Here is a 17,614-nt window from a genome sequence, read left to right as displayed (position 1 = left end):
CCCCTGCCTGCACCTTGCACCCCTCTTGCACCCCAACCCCCTGCCCTGAGCCCCCTGCTGCACCCCGCACCCCTCCTGCACCCCAATCCCCTGCCCTCAGCCCCCTCATACACCCCACACTCCTCCTCTGCCCCAATGCCTTGCCCTAAGCCCCTTCCTGCACACCGCACCCCCTCCCACACCCCGCACTCCCTCCCGCACCCCAACCCCCTGCCCCGGCCCTGCATACAATTTCCCCACCCAGATGTGGCCCTCGGCCCAAAAAGTTTGCCCACCCCTGTTCTAATCAGATATTGTAGGAAGGTATGGTCTATAGGTGACAACGCAAGACGACCATTAGCATTGCTTTCTTTCCAGGTCTTCTCTAATGTGTTTAATACACAATTTCACTGAGCCCAAATGACACATGCAAAGTAGATGTTCCCTGTATAGCCTATTACAGTGCCTACTTCTATTAAGTTGTATCCATAGAGATGACACAGACTGACTGAAGGACAGGATAGTGCTCACTTGCAGGTTCTGGATTATTCTGTTGGTGTGAGTATCAGGAAAGTGCATTTACTGTTAAATTTTGGCTGGCAGTGTCGGGAGATGCACTATAATACATACATGTTTTCTCTCTGTAGCCTTCAGAGACTTTGCAGCATAGTAAAAAAGCTGGGTTCCACACAGTGCTGCCCAGTATTTTGTCCAAGATGCTACCTACAGAGAAAGAGAGAGAACAGATTAATGAAACAAAATATTTTATGCTGTCTTGTTAAAAATGCATGTATGTTTACCTCATCATCCCATAAATTTCCCTAGGGCAGCAACTGCCCAGGACCTAGCCCAGCCAAAAAGAGCTGCCTTTTCACTGATGCTATTTCTAGTTAGATTAAGAATACATGCCCAGGAACACAGTATGAATCAAGAAAGTAGTGCACAGAGGTCTTGATCAAACCTTAATGATCCAGGTATCAAACAAGGTAATACTTCTAATAATAATAATTAATGGAGATATCCTATCTCCTAGAACTGGAAGGGACCTTGAAAGATCATCAAGTCCAGACCCCTGTCTTCACTAGCAGGACCAAGTACTGATTTTGCTCCAGACCCCTAGGTGGCCCCCTCAAGGATAGAACTCACAACCCTGGGTTTAGCAGGCCAATGCTCAAACCACTGAGCTATCCCTCCCCCCTTATTTCCTCTACTTTACCAAGACTTTTTATTCAATACTGCACTGACTTTGGGTACAGAAATACCTTTTCTTTTTAATGATATATTTGCCATCAAGGGGCAGCATCAAGAATTAGAACATTGACTTGTTTGGAAATTACTGATTTATCACAAAATATTTGTAACAACAACTATTAAGACCCATTTTAGCTGCTGTCATTTCAGCACTCATCCTCCATTGAGCAGGGTAGAAAAAATAGTTACCGACTTTTTGTAACTGCTGTTCTTTGAGATGTGTTGCTCATGTCCATTCCATTCAAGGTGTATGTGCGCAGTCGTCAGAGATTTTTGCCTTAGCGGTATCCGTAGGGTCGGCATTGGTGCCCTCTGGAGTGCCGAGCTCATGCGTCGGTATATTAGGAACCACTGGCCCTAAGCCCTCTCAGTTCCTTCTTGCCAACCACTCAAACAGAGGGGCAGGAGGTCAGGTAATGGAATGGACAAGAGCAACACATCTCGAAGAAAGGTAGGTAACCATTTTTTCTTCGAGTGCTTGCTCATGTCGATTCCATTCTATGTAACTCACAAGCAGTATTCCTGAAAGTGGGCTTGGAGTTCATGGTTATGCATGTGTGTGTGGGGGCGGGTAGGGGGCGGCAGCACGTGGTTCCATGCATTGCCCCTCTCTGCGAGCACCGCAGTGGAAGCTGTGGGGGCAGTGCTTGCAGGCAAGAGCAGCGCGTGAAGGGAGACTCCTGCCCTCCGCGACCCTAGGGCCGCACTGGCCACTTCTGGAAGCGGCGTGGGGCCGTGGCAGGCAGGGAGCTTGTCTTAGTAGCAGCCCCGCTGGAGATCGCGATCAACTGGGAGATCCTCTAGGATCGACCAGTCGATCGCGATTGACCAGTTGGTGACCACTGGTCTAGATCGTGTCTGTTGGGGATGTAGACCAATGCCAACCATGCTTGCAATGGCTGGAGATGGAGCTGGGCATGATGGACCACGTACATACACGCTGCCATGTGGCCTAACAACCGCAGGCAGGTGCAAGCGGCGGTGAGCGGGTGGGTCCTTTACATGAGAAATTAAGTCCAACATGGCTTGGAAATGGGTGTCTGGAAGGAAAGCTCTGGCTCGCATAGAGTTGAGGACCGCCCCTGTGAACTCTATCCGTTGTACAGGTCTTAGGGTTGATTTCTTTTTGCTTATCAGGAGGCCCAGGTCGTGGCAGATGGAATGTACCAGATCGAGGCTCCTTTGCACCTGTTCCCGAGATGTGCCCTTGATGAGCCAATCGTCGAGATACAGATAGACCTTGACGCCTCAGGTAAGCGGCCACTGGTGCCATGCATTTTGTGAACACTTGCGGGGCCGAGGAGAGACGAAATGGCAGTGCTGTGAATTGGAAATGGTGCCAGCCCACCATAAAGCAGAGGAATCGTCTGTACCCTTAGAAGATGGAGATATGAAAATAAGCATTCTTCAAGTCAAGGGCAACGTACCAGTCTCCTGGATTCAGGGAGGGGATGACGGAGGCTAGGGAGACCATGCGAAACTTCACCTTCTTGAGAGACTTGTTGAAGTGCCGCAGGTCCAGAATGGGTCTTAGGCCCCCTTTTGCTTTCGGGATTAGGAAATAACGGGAGTAGAACCTTTTTCCTCTCATTTCCCGAGGGACCTCTTCCACTGTTCCCATCTGCAGGAGGTTCTCAACCTCTTGAACGAGGAGTTGCTCATGAGAAGGGTCCCTGAAGAGGGACAGGGAAGGGGGGTGGGAAAGGGGCGGCTAAGAATTGTAGAGTGTAGCCCAGGGATATAATTTCAAGCACCCAGCGCTCCCAAGTCACCTGTGACCAGGCCGAACAGTAGGGACATAGGTAGTTAAGGAAAGAATGAGGCAGATCCAAGAAGAGGACTGGGGTGTTGCTCTTGAGCGCACCCTCAAAATGAGCACTTCTGGCTCCCCACGATGTTTCGCCAGGCTGGGCTGCGCAGGTGACAGGAAGAGGAAAGGCAGCGACGACAAAAACTCATGTCTCTGTCCCTTCTCCTTGCAGATCCCTGACGAGGCTGCCAAGACCTTGGAGGCGGGGGCGGCTGGAACTGCTTCCTCACCGACTGCGGTGTACGAAGACCCAGCAAGCAGAGGGTTGTCCGAGTGTCTTTCAGTCCATGCAGCCTCGCATCCATTTGTTCTGCAAAGAGTCCATTCCCATCAAACAGGAGGTCCTGCATGGAGGACTGCATCTCCTGGGACAGGCCCGCGGTCTGAAGCCAGGAACTGTGCCTCATGACCACTGCCGATGCGACCACCCTGGCAGCCGAATCAGCCGCGTCCCAGGCCATTTGGAGGGAGCATCTAGCCACTGCTGTACTTGCCTGTAGCGGGATGGTCACCCCACTCCTGCCCAGAGGGGTTAAAACCAGCCCTGGGAGAGGGCTAGGGCAGGGGAAAAGCTGGGCTGATTGGGGGAAGCAGCCTCAGCTGGGGGCCTCGCCCCAATCAGGGTCCAGCTGGCCCTATAAAGGCCAGTGAAGCCAGGAGCAGACACAGTCTCTCTCTGGCTGTAGAGGGAGCTAGATAAGGTACCTGAGCTGGAGCAGGGCTGGGGGAAGGTCCAGGGAGCTGGGGAGCTCCGGCCTGGAAACCCCCAGGCTGCGGCCTAGTATAAGGCCAAATAGGTACTGGGGTTGTACGGGACAGAACCAAGGCTAGGCTAAGACAGCAGGTCCAAACCCCTCCTTGCCTGTGATCAGTGGCTTATACTGCAGTCTGCCCCAGGGAGAGGAGGCTAGTTGGTGACTGGCAGTAGCCTACGACTGAGGCGAGGTGGGGATAGGGGGTGGGGACTCCTTGGGGAGGGGAGACCCAGTGAGACTGCGGGGTACTGCAGGGGGCAGCACCCCAGTCTGAAAGGGGCACCAGGGTCCAAGAGGGACTTGGGACCCAGCGGGAAGCAGGACACCGGCCTGCAGAGGGCACTCCAGAGTCGAAGAGCTAATTCCTAGGACGACCGACCGGAGGTGCTGCAGGGCTGAGTCGTCGCCCTGTTACACTGCCTCAATTAGGGCCCTGAATTCTTGGGCCAAGTCCTGGGGCAGGGAATCCTCGAATTTATGGAGGGAATCCCAAAAGTTTAAGTTATATCTCCCCAAAAGAACCTGGTGGTCTGCTACCCTGAACTGACGCTGGCCGTTGAATACATTTTTCTTTCAAAAAGTTCCAGCCTCTTGGCTTCTTTATTTTTGGGAGTAGAACTGGGTTGCCCGTCTGTCTTTCTCATTGGCCACAGAGACAATCAGTGACCCCAAAGGTGGGTGGGTATACAGGTATTCGAACACTTTAGGTGGGATGAAATACTTCTTTTCAACCCTCTTGGAAGTGGGCGGGATGGAAAACGGGGTTTGCCAGAGGGCTTTAGTTATTTTTAAGACCCCATCGTGCACCGGTAGCACGACATGTCAGGGGGTTGATGCCAAGAGCATAGTAAATAAGGTGTCCAAATGCTCCACCATCTCCTCCACCTCCAGGCCCGAGTTCATGGCCATCCTTCGAAGCAGGGCCTGGTGGCGCCTTAAAATTGTCCAGTGGGCTGGCAGGAGAGAGCCCCGCAACACCCTCATCTGGAGACGGGGAGGGTGTAGGACATCATCCCCCATGGGGGAAGAGACTTTAGGAGTGGGCATTCGCTCCTCCCCCTGGCATCCGATTCTGCTTCACGCACTGAGCCCGGTGCCACCAGTTGCTTTTCCAAAGTGGCAACCGATGAGTGGTGTGAAAAGGGCATTGGCATAACCAGCATGCGCCATGCATTCCAGTAGGGCCACTGTGCCAGCCACTGGTCCTGCTGCCAGGAAGGCATCGCGGAGGTTGACACAGCCTCAGGTGCCCACTCGTGCTGGTGCTCCCTCAGTGTGGGGCTCAACTCCCTTTCAGAGCCCTTCAGTGATCATGGTGGGGCTGTCAACGCCTGAGTTTGACGGCTAACCATCACCGTAGGCAGATTGGTGTCGGGAGTGAGGAGACTGGTACCGCATCGGAGATCATTCCCGTGGTCTAGGTGATGGGGATCTATGCCGTGGAGACTACTGGTGGGAAGACAACCAGTGCCGGCCATACTATGACCAACATCTCCCTCTGGACGATCCGTGTCAAGTAGGCGGAGACCACGAGTGTGGTGCCAGCAACCTAGGACATCTAACCGGCAACCTGGACTGTGGAGACGGAGAGTGCTGCCTCAGCTTCAGGAACCAGCGTGTTCGCTTGCCCTCTGGGGTGTGTGGGTGGGTGGGCGGTTTACGGCTGGCTTGCCCTCATAGGGAGCCTTTGCTGGGTCCAGCATTGTGCGCAGTGCCAGTGGCACTGGAAGAGTCCTTTGCTCTCTGGACTCTGGTAGGGCCTGGGAAGACAACAGCCCTGCCATGAGTTAGGGTCCCCTACCACTCTTGAGAGTCGGTGGTGGATCCCTTGGAGGGGGCGGGGGGAAAGAGGGCTAGGGGTCTGATCAGGGAGGCACACCCATGTAGCTCCGGGGTGGGCAGGCAGCCCAAACTGGATCCTTTACCCGTTGGCCTTTATTGCTTGGTGCTGGGGAGTCGCATTTTTTCAATTTCTTCTTGGGCACTGGCAAAGGGGAGCATTGCTGGGCAAAGCCCAGTGTTGGGGGTGCACTACGCACAAGGCCGAAGTGCTGGGAGGGCTCCAACGCCGGATGGAGAGCAGCCTCCACGAGGAGGGCCCTCAAACGGATGTCATGCTCCTTTTGTGTTCTCGGACTAAAGTTCTTACAGACGCGACATTTGTCCTTCACATGTGATTCCCCCAAGCACTTTAGGCAGCTGATGTGGGAGTCACTAACAGGCATAGGCCTGTACAGGCAGAACAGGGCTTAAAACCCGGAAACCGGGGCATACCCCGCCTGGGGCAAAGTCCCCACCGGGACTCTAACTTACTAACTACACTACTTTACTACTACTTATTAACTAACTACTGTAAACAAACTATTTACAAGACACTAAAAGTTTGAAGGAAGGAGAGAACTGCTAACCAACTTGCTAGGCAAGGAGAAAAAGTCGCACCGACCAACCATCATGGGCGGTAAGAAGCAACTGAGAGGACATAGGGCTGGCGATACCTTATATACCGACACATGAGTGTGGCACTCCACAGCTGACCCTATAGATACCGCTAAGGCAAAAATCTCCAACTGTGCACGTGGGCGCGCGCGCACACACCTAGAATGGAACTGACATGAGCAAGCACTCGAAGAACATGCTTTCTGTTCCAAAGTCACCATTAATCAGGTGATGCTTATATAGTGGTATAATTGTCTTCCTCTCAATGGATTCAAAGTCTATCACAACGTGACCATCTCTATCAACTAGTGTAGTGGGAACTATAACATTGCTTCTAACCACAGACAGCAAGCCAACTGAGTTACAATAATAGGCATTTGTGATGGCTTATAAAAAGCTACACTGATTATTTTTGATGTGCTGCTCTTTGTTAGCAAATTGTCAGTTGAAATTACCATGTTTAAATAAAAAGAAATTTCCAGACCAGCTGCTGATAGAAGCAATATTAACAAAAAGCAATGTTATTTACTGTATGATATCAGCATTATAACACCTTGATGCCAGGCATCATAAATGTCTAATTATTAAAGCACAGAGATGCTTTTCTTCTTCTTGTGGAACTATACATCAAGATGATTAAAAAAAAGTGCTGCAAACATTTACTCTTTAATTTGCATACACTCATACTATATTTCAATAATTAATACATAATGACTCTTAAATGGTCAATTATCTTATTTCTCTAAATTTACTATGTACTAAAATATTGTAATATATGAAATATTTATGCAGAATACACTATTATTTGTTGACAAATCCCAGCAGTTTTAAAAGACTCATTATGATGCTCTGCACACACTCGTTAATATCAATAGATTTAGCAAACAAGGATATTTTGGTATTTTTAATATATAAAATGAATAAACTCAGAGCAAATAAAGTTAAAGTATTTACATTACAATATCATTTGCAATACTTTTAATTAGTTGAACACATGCATAAATTAATATATTAGAACAAGGACATTTATGATAGACTGGGCTTGCAAATAAATGAGAAGTATAGAAATAGATATGATATTTGTGCTTGTGATATCCAAGAATCACATTTATAGACAAAATATGTCAAATATGTCAAAATACAGAAATAATCTATAAGGGATAGATTCTCAGCTGGTATACATTGGGATAGCTCCCTCAGTCAATGGAACTATGCCAATTTACATCATCAAAGATCTAGCAATAAATGAGTGGGAATAATGACATTTTGTACTCCAGGTTGCTTAGTCTGTTCACTCTTCGGATGGGAGGGAAAGGGAAACAAATGGTTAGCACTTCCATACTCCAGTTGGATATGAATGGCCGCAAAATTGACATTCTAGTTACTAAAAGGAAATATAAAGACACCTTCCAGCAAAGAACATTTTTTGGGAGACGAAGTTTGAAAAACCTACTTGGATTAAGGAGAAAAATATGTAGGTCTAAAAATGTAAATAAAATCCAAGGAATTTTGTGGTGTAAATCTACAATAATCTAATAGATACGTTACTTCTGGAGAAATACTTATTTGCTAAATCAAGAAAAATTAAGGTCCTAGATGTTGCAATTGTATCTGCACAGGCTGGCAGTTGAATCAATGGCACAGACACAAGAGTCCATCCACATGGATTCAACTGAAGCATGGGTTCCCTGTATTGTACCTTATCGTGCAGTATTCCAAGTGCTTTGGCTTGGGGGTGTCTGGCAGTTATAAATATAATTATTACACACATAAATATCATTAACGGTGTGTTACCATTATAGTTTAAAGCAAAGAAGTTCAGAGAAGGATGCCATTTCCTCCTTAATATATCCAGTTTTATTTAATTCAGGCATTGTAGAGGTGTCTCAACAATGTATGAAGTTATAGACTGTGTATGCAAGGAAGAGGCAATAAAACTGTACAGGCTGTAAATGTGAATTCTCTTGTGTCTATAGATATATCAACACTAATATTTTAATAATATTTCTATTTAATATCAATAGTTGCCAGGCTCTTGCCCTCTAAAGGTATTTTGATTTTTTTTCTTTTAGCAGTGGATATGGATAGATAGTAAGTTATACTATGGTAAGTTAAATGTATTTATAAGTTATACCATTTATGCAAGTGGAAAAATGTTAATTTAGGATTAATGGAATACTTTTGAAGGAACAAAGAAGATCAACTTCCATAACAGTAATTCCTTGATTTAGACAAATCACATGAATTCCAAAAAAATCAAATCTAGGAGCAGGAGCCTTTGTAAGTGACAAATATATAAGGTACCAAATACTGAAGTCTTTACTCACTTTTTAGTCAGTTCCTACTTGATCATAATTCCTACTGATTTTAGCAAGAGTTCTGTTTCAGTAAGGACTGAGTAAAAAGTGAGTAAAGGCTTCCAGATTTTAACCAAGTAGCTTTGTTCTGTTTTAAAGATATCATTTTAAAATAGAGAAAGAGGAAAAATGGTTTAGCATATATTTGAAGTCTTACGGTAGGCTTTTTGCCTTCCTTCAATAAAGTCTTCCTCCTGAGAACACCTTGAATAGTAACTGCTCCTGGATACAAATGAACAGCCAAATCTTCAGATTCTGCAGAACTACAAGAAGCATGTGAGAAAATAGTACGAAAAATATATAAATATCCTTTACCCAAAGCAGTACTCCAATCATTACCCAAACATAATGTAAACATCTGTACTTTAATTTAGAAATGCTGACATTTTATTTATTAGACTTCATCATGGAAAAAGACTTTGGTGGCTATGAGGGATTGCTCTTGAGGAATTTACAGTCACAAGCAAAAGTAAATGATTACTCAGGCTATGGCTACATTAGAGAGCTTATAATGGTACAGCTACATCAGTATAGCTGCGCCACTGTAAGCTCTAGTGTAGCCACTCTAAGCTGACAGAATAGCATTCTCCCATCAACTTAATTAATCTCCTAATGAGGGCAGTAGCTATATTGATGGGAGAAACTCTCCTGCCGATATAGTGCTGTCCACACCAGCTCCAAGCTCAGTGTAATTTATGTCACTGAGGGGGGGTGGGGGGGCTTATTCACACCCCTGAGTGACATAAGGGGTAGAGTAGACATAACCTGTGACTCAGATTTTACAGTCAGAAGGGACCATCATGATAATCTAGTCTGACTCCTGCACACTGCAGGCCACAGAACCTCACCCACCCACTCCTGTAATAGACCCCTAAGCTCTAGCTGAGTTAATTAAGTTCTTAAATCATGATTTAAAGACTTCAAGTTACAGAGAATCCACCATTTACTCTAGTTTAAACCTGCAAGTGACCCATCGCCATGCTGCAGAGGAATAACAAATTTATGAGGCCAGAAGGTGGTGCATGATTTTAAAATGCACTTCCCAAAGCTTAGGATACAGTTATATTTCAACTATAACTAATTCTAATTGGTAAATAATTATAGATTTGTCATTACTCCCTGAACAAGTAATGTTGTATCACTGTTGCAATATTTTATTAGAATCTTTTCCTAAGTCCTAGTGGGAAAAACTGGATTTTTTATTAAAATCATTTGAGTCAGTCAAATTACAAAAAATAAAATAAAAAATCCACAGCAAAAGCTCAACAAAACATGCACAATAATTATAAGATATTTGAGAGCAGTAAAGGACATCAATAATAGACAGCAGAAAACCTGGCCCACAGCAGTAAATTGTGTGTGTTATAATGCAGTTGGTGTGCTATTAATTCCCTATCAATCTAAATGGTGCCCAAAAAGAATATGCCAAAAACAGATGCCTGGTATGGTGAAAAGGAAACCAAAACTTTATTAAAAGTGAGCAACTGACTGGCTTACAAATTATTTTAAAACAGGAAAGATTCTTATTTTCACAACAGGGATAATTTCAGTTTATATCAACCAGTTTACATAATTAAATTGGTGTATTTATCAGCTCTCTAAAAATATGCTGAGAAACTACAGATTTTTGACATGTCTGTTGAAGTAAACCAGAATTAATCTATTAACCCATCACAACAGTTATGCATATGCAAAATAACTCAGAAATCTGGCAAACATTTTCACTACACCTACTAATTGACAGTGATATACTGACAAATTCAGACACGGATATGAACATGAATTTAACTCAATTACACGCAACGCTTGCTACTCATTAGTACATAAGAGTTATTCCCTTCTCTTTTACAACTCCAGTACCACACTGCTGCAGACAGAGTTGTAATTTAATTAGACAGAATGAAAAGCTGAGTGAGCATGCAGTTTTATATATAGTGCTATTTAGAATGAGTCTGGCCACACAGAGGGCCAATTTTAATTCATGACTTGCAATTTAACCAAGTCAGCCATTTTTTAAAGGCAAGTTCAATGAAGAATTATTAACAAAGAAAACACCTTGGACACAGTCTCAAGCACAAGTAGTACGTTTTGTTGCCAACATGGTTTCTACCACCACCACATAGAGTTACACTGTTAAAAAGCTACCTATAGTAAAGCATCTTTAAGTCTTGATGTAGAGATACAATATTTAGAAACTGGATAGGCAGAACAGAATGAGCCAGAGCCTGTATGATGAAATAGATCAAATCACAGAAGAGAAAATTTCTGTTTTAAGGATAAGTCACTACCGTAATTTTGCCTTGAAAATTAGAAAGATCAGAAATGTCAGAAGACACCCACTTAATTATCAAGCCAGTCACCAACACCAGAGGAAAAATCTGTGACCCCTGGATGCAGGGGATTATTGTACCTGCTGGCCTTCATGTGGCCTCGATAGCCATTTCGTGCCACTCTTGTCACCGGACCGAGAGAATGGTATAATCTGTTCCTGTTGGATTCCATTATAAATTGTATATATTACATATACTTTTATCCACAAAAGCAGCATAATTTGCTAGAACAGTGTAATAAAGTCTCTTGTGCCACATAACTACCACTCCTACAATAAGCAGTAGTGGATGATTTCATTAGAAAAAAACATGCAGTTGTAGATTTCAAAATCTACATTTCTTATTTGAACAGATGTTCTTGATGTCAGTGCTCATAACACTGGGGTATTTTTATTGTCATCTCAATTAATGGGTTTTGAGAACAGAAAAGCTTCTTTTAACTCACAAAATAAAAATGAAAATACTATAAGGAACTAGGTTGCAAACTGCTGCCTTTAATGCTGACTATAGATACTGCTACAGACTCTGTGACAAGAAGCAAAGGGCAATAAGGCCCCTAAACTTAGAAATAGGCACACAAGCAACAGTAGTTAGAGGAATACAAAGACTTCTTAACTCAATCCTGAGTATTGGCACCATTTCCAAATCAACCACTGAAGTCAACTTACAAAGAAAATCACATACACTCTGCTATGAGACAATATCTATTTAAAATGCTATACATTAAAAAAAACCAGATACTTCACTTGGATACACCTTTATTGGCAAAATCTTGTTAGTGAATGATATTTGTGGCTTAATATATTATGGTTCCAAGGTCAAATGCAAATTATTTAAGCTCTAAGAGACAGCAAACCTGTAATATCTCAATGATTCAGTTTAAAGGGAGTATAAACGTAACATAGGAAGTTTTAAATTTTTGAGCCCTTCACTACTGCTGTTTTCAGTACTGCTACCCAATTTCAGCACTTATTTTCTAAACTTATCTTCTGAATATTATTCTGTGCCTGATTCAAAGCTGGTTATATAGGGTCAGATCCATAGCTAGTGTAAATTGATGTAGCTCCACTGAAGTCAGTGATGATATGTTGATTAATTAATAGCAGTACTGAAGAAAACACAGTAATATCAAAAAGGTTAAACAAAATATAAAGTTTACACTCCCTTACCAACTCAAATAATTTCATATGCTGTAATAAGAAACCTCAGCATAGATGTACTATAAATATAGATTTCCACCCTATTCTCCCCCCTCAAGGAAACTGTGTTCTAAATAATTAATCTCTGCCCTTCAGCAACCTAGGTATCTTTGAATTTGCAAAATTTGATAAGGTCAGATTTTTCTTTTTAATTTCTAAAAAACCCTAATGATTTAGACAGCTAAACGTTTATGCTTATAATTTTTAAAAATTAAATACAACTGTTGCATCAACAACATATATAGATGAGAGATTTATGACTTGCATCCATCTTCCATGTAAATGATGGATATAAGCTTTGTTCTAATCTTTTAATTTGTCTTTGCATAACAAGGAATCGATCAATCTGGATAAAAACTATATTTGGTAACTATGCCCACCAGCACTTGAGATGACAGACCACTGGTCTATCTACATGCTGGGGTACAACCACCCGGAGGAGGGAACACGCTGACAAAATTTTGCTGACAGTATGATTGAGGAGAAATGGTGATTAGATCTGGTTTATATCTTAGCCAAAACTGAACAGAATTTCAAGCGACACAGAAAAGGCACTTCTCTAGCCTGAAGGCTTTCTCCCTGATGAGCTTCAAAAGCCTGCTTCAAACAAGAGGAGTGGTAGAGCTTCTCAAAAAAAAAAAAATCACCAGAACTTTTTATAATGGAAAGCCTTAGGCAACCTAAATATAGCTATCACTATGAGGGAGAGAAAATCCAGACTGACCAATTCCCTGCCATAAAACAACAAATTGTAGGTAAGGACAAAATTGTCTCATTTTCATACACAAGTAATCCATCAGTCTGGAAATGGAATATTAGGAATTAGAAAGCAGTCAGGAACTCAGAAGAGGGAGGGAGAGAAAGTCAAACAGAGATCAAGCGAGGATGGCAATCTGCAAGATACTACAACCAAAGCGAGCAGCTGAAGATGAAGAACACATTCAACCGTGTTTTATAAATGAGTGAAAAGATGCTAGGTTGTCATTTTGCAGTGTTTCCCATAAGAAGCTGTATTTCCCTCTATCCATGAAATAGAGATTTTATAGAATTAGTTCAAACTAAATAGGGGAGTTTCATCTGCTCATCTATACAATTTTACAAGTCCTGCTTAGACTTATTGAAAGATTGTGGCTTTTGATCTTGCTCTGCCTGAGTAGAATAATATCTTGGCAGACCATCCAGACAATGCCACTTTATTTCATTAGGATGGGAAGTATTGGGGGAAATAAAGGGAGTGAAATATACCAATTTAAGTGGTAAGGAGAAACAACCTTGAGTAAAAATCAAGATTATAGAATCATAGAATATCAGTGTTGGAAGGGACCTCAGGAGGTCATCTAGTCCAACCCCCTGCTCAAAGCAGGACCAATTCCCAACTAAATCATCCCAGCCAGGGCTTTGTCAAGCCGGGCCTTAAAAACCTCCAAGGAAGGAGATTCCACCACCTCCCTAGGTAAAGCATTCCAGTGCTTCACCACCCTCCTAGTGGTATAGTGTTTTCTAATATCCAACCTAGACCTCCCCCACTGCAACTTGAGACCATTGCTCCTTGTTCTGTCATCTGCCACCACTGAGAACAGCCGAGCTCCATCCTCTTTGGAACCCCCCCTCAGGTAGTTGAAAGCAGCTATCAAATCCACCCTCATTCTTCTCTTCTGGAGACTAAACAATCCCAGTTCCCTCAGCCTCTCCTCATAAGTCATGTGCTCCAGACCCCTAATCATTTTTGTTGCCCTCCGCTGGACTCTTTCCAATATTTCCACATCCTTCTTGTAGTGTGGGGCCCAAAACAAAATAAACAAAATAAACAAAAAAAGTTATTAATGCCAAGGCATTGAATTCACTGGCCCTCCTTGAAGAAGTAATGACAACAATGTAATGACAACTGACAAGAAAAGACAACAAAGTCATAGCCATTAGTTCAAAGGGCTGTTGCATCAATTGTCCCTGTACTAAGTTGAGCTCCCAGCTGGCTGCAGGAGCTTTAATTGAAAGATGTAATTCTGATCATGTTTTAGTTACTCCTGAGGGCATTCTGTGCCAAAAAATTAAAAATTCTGCACCAAAAATAAAAATTCTGCACACAATATTTTAAAATTCTGCAAATTTTATTTGTCAAATAAATGTGGAGGCTCCAGCATGGCACTGGGGAGCACAGGACACTGGCTGCACGGAGGTGGGAGATCACTGTCCAGCCCCCCCATTCCTCCAGACATGGACTCAGCGGTGAGGCTGAACTCAATCATGACACAGTGCAAGGTCCGGGCCTGCCCCAGAAACACCCCAGGGCCCTGACCCTCCATGCCAGGTACACCAGGTGTGGGCAGGCAGGCTCAGCAAGGCAGGATCCAAGTGTGGAAGGGCTTAGTTTGGGGGGACAGGTGTGGGGCAATCTGTGTGCGGGCAGCTCAGCAGAGGATCCGGATGCACAGGGGATTGTTGGGGGGTTCTGGGTGCAATGGTAATGGAAGTCTGCAGGGGAGTCCAGGTGAAAGTGGTTGGGACTCAGTCGGGGAGGGGGAAGTGGGGGGTTCGTCTGAGTGTGGTGGGGATAGAGCTCAGCAGGGAGGGCTGGATTTGGGGAAGGCTGGGGGGGCAGATGCTGAGAGAGTGGGGCTCAGTGGTGTGGGGATCCAGGCGCAGATGGTTGGGGCTTGGTGGGGTGGAGATCCGGGTGCAGGTGGCTCGTTGGGGTGGTCCAGGTGTAGGGGGAGTGGGGCTCATTGAGGGGGGTGTTCTGAGTGCAGAGGGGTGAGACTTGATGAGAGAGTCTGAGTATGAGGGGGGGTCTGGATGCATGGGAGTTGGGCAGATGTGGGAGGAGCTCCCTGTACAGGGATCCTTGCCCCTGCAGCTGAGGAGTGATGGGTGCAGGAAACGGGGGGAGGGAGTTTGCAGAGTTTCCTTTAGCTGGGGGAGAAATCTGGGGGTGGATCTGACCCAGCCCCAGATGCCGTGCAGGGGAAAAGGAAGTCCCATCCTTCACAGCCCAGCTGGGACTAGCAACTGAGCCTGGAGCAGGGTAGGAGCCACCAGCCATGTCTTCCCCAGTCCCACCCCCGCCGGAGGGTCATACTGCTGGAGGGTTGCATGACCGCTCTCATCTTCCTTTTGCTTCCCTGTCAGAAAGTCATTTTTCTGCGGGGAAGCAAAAAAATCTGAAGGGGACATAAATTCTGTGTATGTGCAGTGGCATAGAATTCCCCCAGGAGTAATTTAGTGAATCAAAAAGGATAGGAGGGTAAAAACTAACTTTTCCTCATAGATAAGTGGAGGGCTCTTACTGCAGTTACAAGTAAGATACCAACAAAGTTCCAAAAGTGCCTAAGGAAATTAGGCATCTAACACCCTTAGGCTAGTTTTAGTGAATCTACCAAGTAAGTAGCTAAGACAGGTTTTGACTGACATTGATTCTGAAGTGAGACCGTGTTCAACATACACACCTTTTAAAACACAGCAGATCTTTTCTGGACCACAAGAGGATCTTGACTAGTTGATCCAGATCCCAAGTTTTTAAAGCTTACTATTAAGTTCCAGACTGCCAGTTTAAACTTCTGAGCCTTGAAAACTTATTAATCATTGCATTATCAAGTCTCTGGAAATAGGTAACCTCCACAGAGGGCATTTTTCAGGAGAAAAAGCATTTGATAAGCAAACAAGGAAGAGGACTCAGGCCCCATCCCTTTTGAATTTTCTGGTTACCTAAGCCAGGAAAGGAAAAAGAATGGGTGCACATAAAATGGTATGTCCACTTGAATTAGAACAATTTATCTTCCATATCCTGCTCTCCCACTGCCTCAGATAGAAAAAGTACAATTTTTTGTTGCTTGAAGCAAATACGTTGATCTGCTGACTCCCCTCACTCTGGAAGATAAACTGAAGGGCACCGACTTTCAGTTCCCTCTCCCTGGCTCTGAACCAGGATGGAGGTAGCAGTCATGAAGGGCATTTGGTGAGTCATGGTTTTGCTAATGGCTAGCAATTCCAACTAATTGATGCTTCTCCTTTATTCACAAAGGGACCTTTTTTTCCATAACAAGAATGGAACTCTACTGTACAACTTTCCAACTGTTCAGGCAGGCACCACAGTGACCTTTAATTTTAGGCATTTCAGTCAAAGCATCCCCCATCAAGTTCCTAGCTTTGCTCCACCATCTCAGTGATTGAAAGACATAAGCCATACTTATGAAGGTCTCATACATGTTCTCAGTGTCCATGAAGAATCTAAGCTCCTTTCCTGGGATCGGACAAGAGAAAATGTCCTCAAAAAGAGGTTACATCAAATAGGGTCCAAAAAAGCTTGCTCTTTGGTCAGGACAGAGGGAAGCGTCAAAAGGATGTGGAATTTGGTGATGAATGCAGGATGAAAAATTCTATGTAGTAGCCATGATGCTCAGGCACAAACCCATTTGTCCTGGATAGTTTCAGCCCAAACCTGCAGCAAACTTTTCAACTTGCCCCCAATTGGGGAGAGAGTCTGATCCATCCAATTCTCATTATTTATTGGGAGAGGGACTGGAGATAACCTGCTTTCTTCTGGATTCTTGAGATAAGGGCCACGAGAAGTACTCTTTTCCTTTGGAGACAAGAAAGGATTAGGTTCTGATGTTTTGCTAGAATCTTTAAGTTTTTTGCCCTTGAGGAAGAAATGTGTCTCTTCCTTGGGCCAGAGGAAGCTTACTCAGATCCATGGCTTCTTTCACCACTGTATCTAAGGCTTCCCCATATAATTTTTGGCCATCAAAGGGAACTTGAATCAAATGGACACTCAATATGATACCCACATCTCAGGACCTTACTCTTCCTGGCAAGAGTGGAGCAAAGTAGGAAGAGCAGAAAGAAAACTTTGTGATATCACAAGCTGCATCACATATAGGAATGGGTTATATGCAAGTTCCAGATCCTCTTCTTTCTGACTTTGTTCTGTTTAAATATCAATATAGATGACTTGAGCACTTCAGGGAATCTCTAAATGATGCTGTATGCTATAGCTGCATGCAGGGTAGCCAAGGTAGTCTGCTTCTCTGAAGAGACTGTTCTAGCCTCTCATCCACTGGATGCTTAGGGGCTCCTTCCATGGAAATAACAGATTTTATAGGAAGAGATGGTATTGAAGAGTTCACCTTTGGTACAAAGCACAACTTAAATCTCTCTCCATAAGGAATTTATACAATCTGAACTGCTTCTACAAGACAAAGGCAGAACACTGGGAAGGGATACAGTTCCTGGCTATAAACAAAGTCCTTAGGCCAAAATTTCTATCCATGTCTCCATGCATAGACGTGGGCATGGTTACCCCAGTCAGTTTCCAGATTAATGGGTTCCCTGAATATGAGAGAGAGAATTATAATCCATGTTACCCAGCAGACTGTTTGGTGAATACGTAGTGGGCTCAGTACACTTTATTCATGGTTCAACTTAATAGCTTACAGGAAAACGTTAGGTTTCCAATTTTTACTATTTTCAACTGTAATTATTTAACACCTCATCTCACTCT

At 44.2% G+C, this 17,614-nt stretch overlaps 1 protein-coding gene across 4 annotated transcripts in view; it reads right to left on the bottom strand.

Moving 5' to 3' along the window:
* The window catches only part of LOC113407498 (ras-specific guanine nucleotide-releasing factor RalGPS1), a 287,535-nt gene that overhangs the window by 38,556 nt on the left and 231,365 nt on the right, over positions 1-17,614 (bottom strand). For all 4 annotated transcript variants that reach the window (XM_026656083.1, XM_026656082.1, XM_026656084.1 and 1 more), the window contains 3 exons: positions 10,999-11,076; positions 8,746-8,851; positions 610-702 (listed from right to left, as the gene is read on the bottom strand). In XM_026656083.1, the coding sequence (XP_026511868.1) occupies positions 610-702; positions 8,746-8,851; positions 10,999-11,076 (277 nt within the window). The remainder of the gene's footprint in view (positions 1-609; positions 703-8,745; positions 8,852-10,998; positions 11,077-17,614) is intronic.

The sequence above is a fragment of the Terrapene carolina genome, unplaced genomic scaffold, assembly GCF_002925995.2.
Source record: "Terrapene carolina triunguis isolate 2854851 unplaced genomic scaffold, T_m_triunguis-2.0 Scaffold212, whole genome shotgun sequence".
NCBI lineage: Eukaryota > Metazoa > Chordata > Testudines > Emydidae > Terrapene > Terrapene triunguis.
Note: the sequence above shows the minus strand (reverse complement) of the source record. Positions and strands in the feature narration are given on the sequence as shown.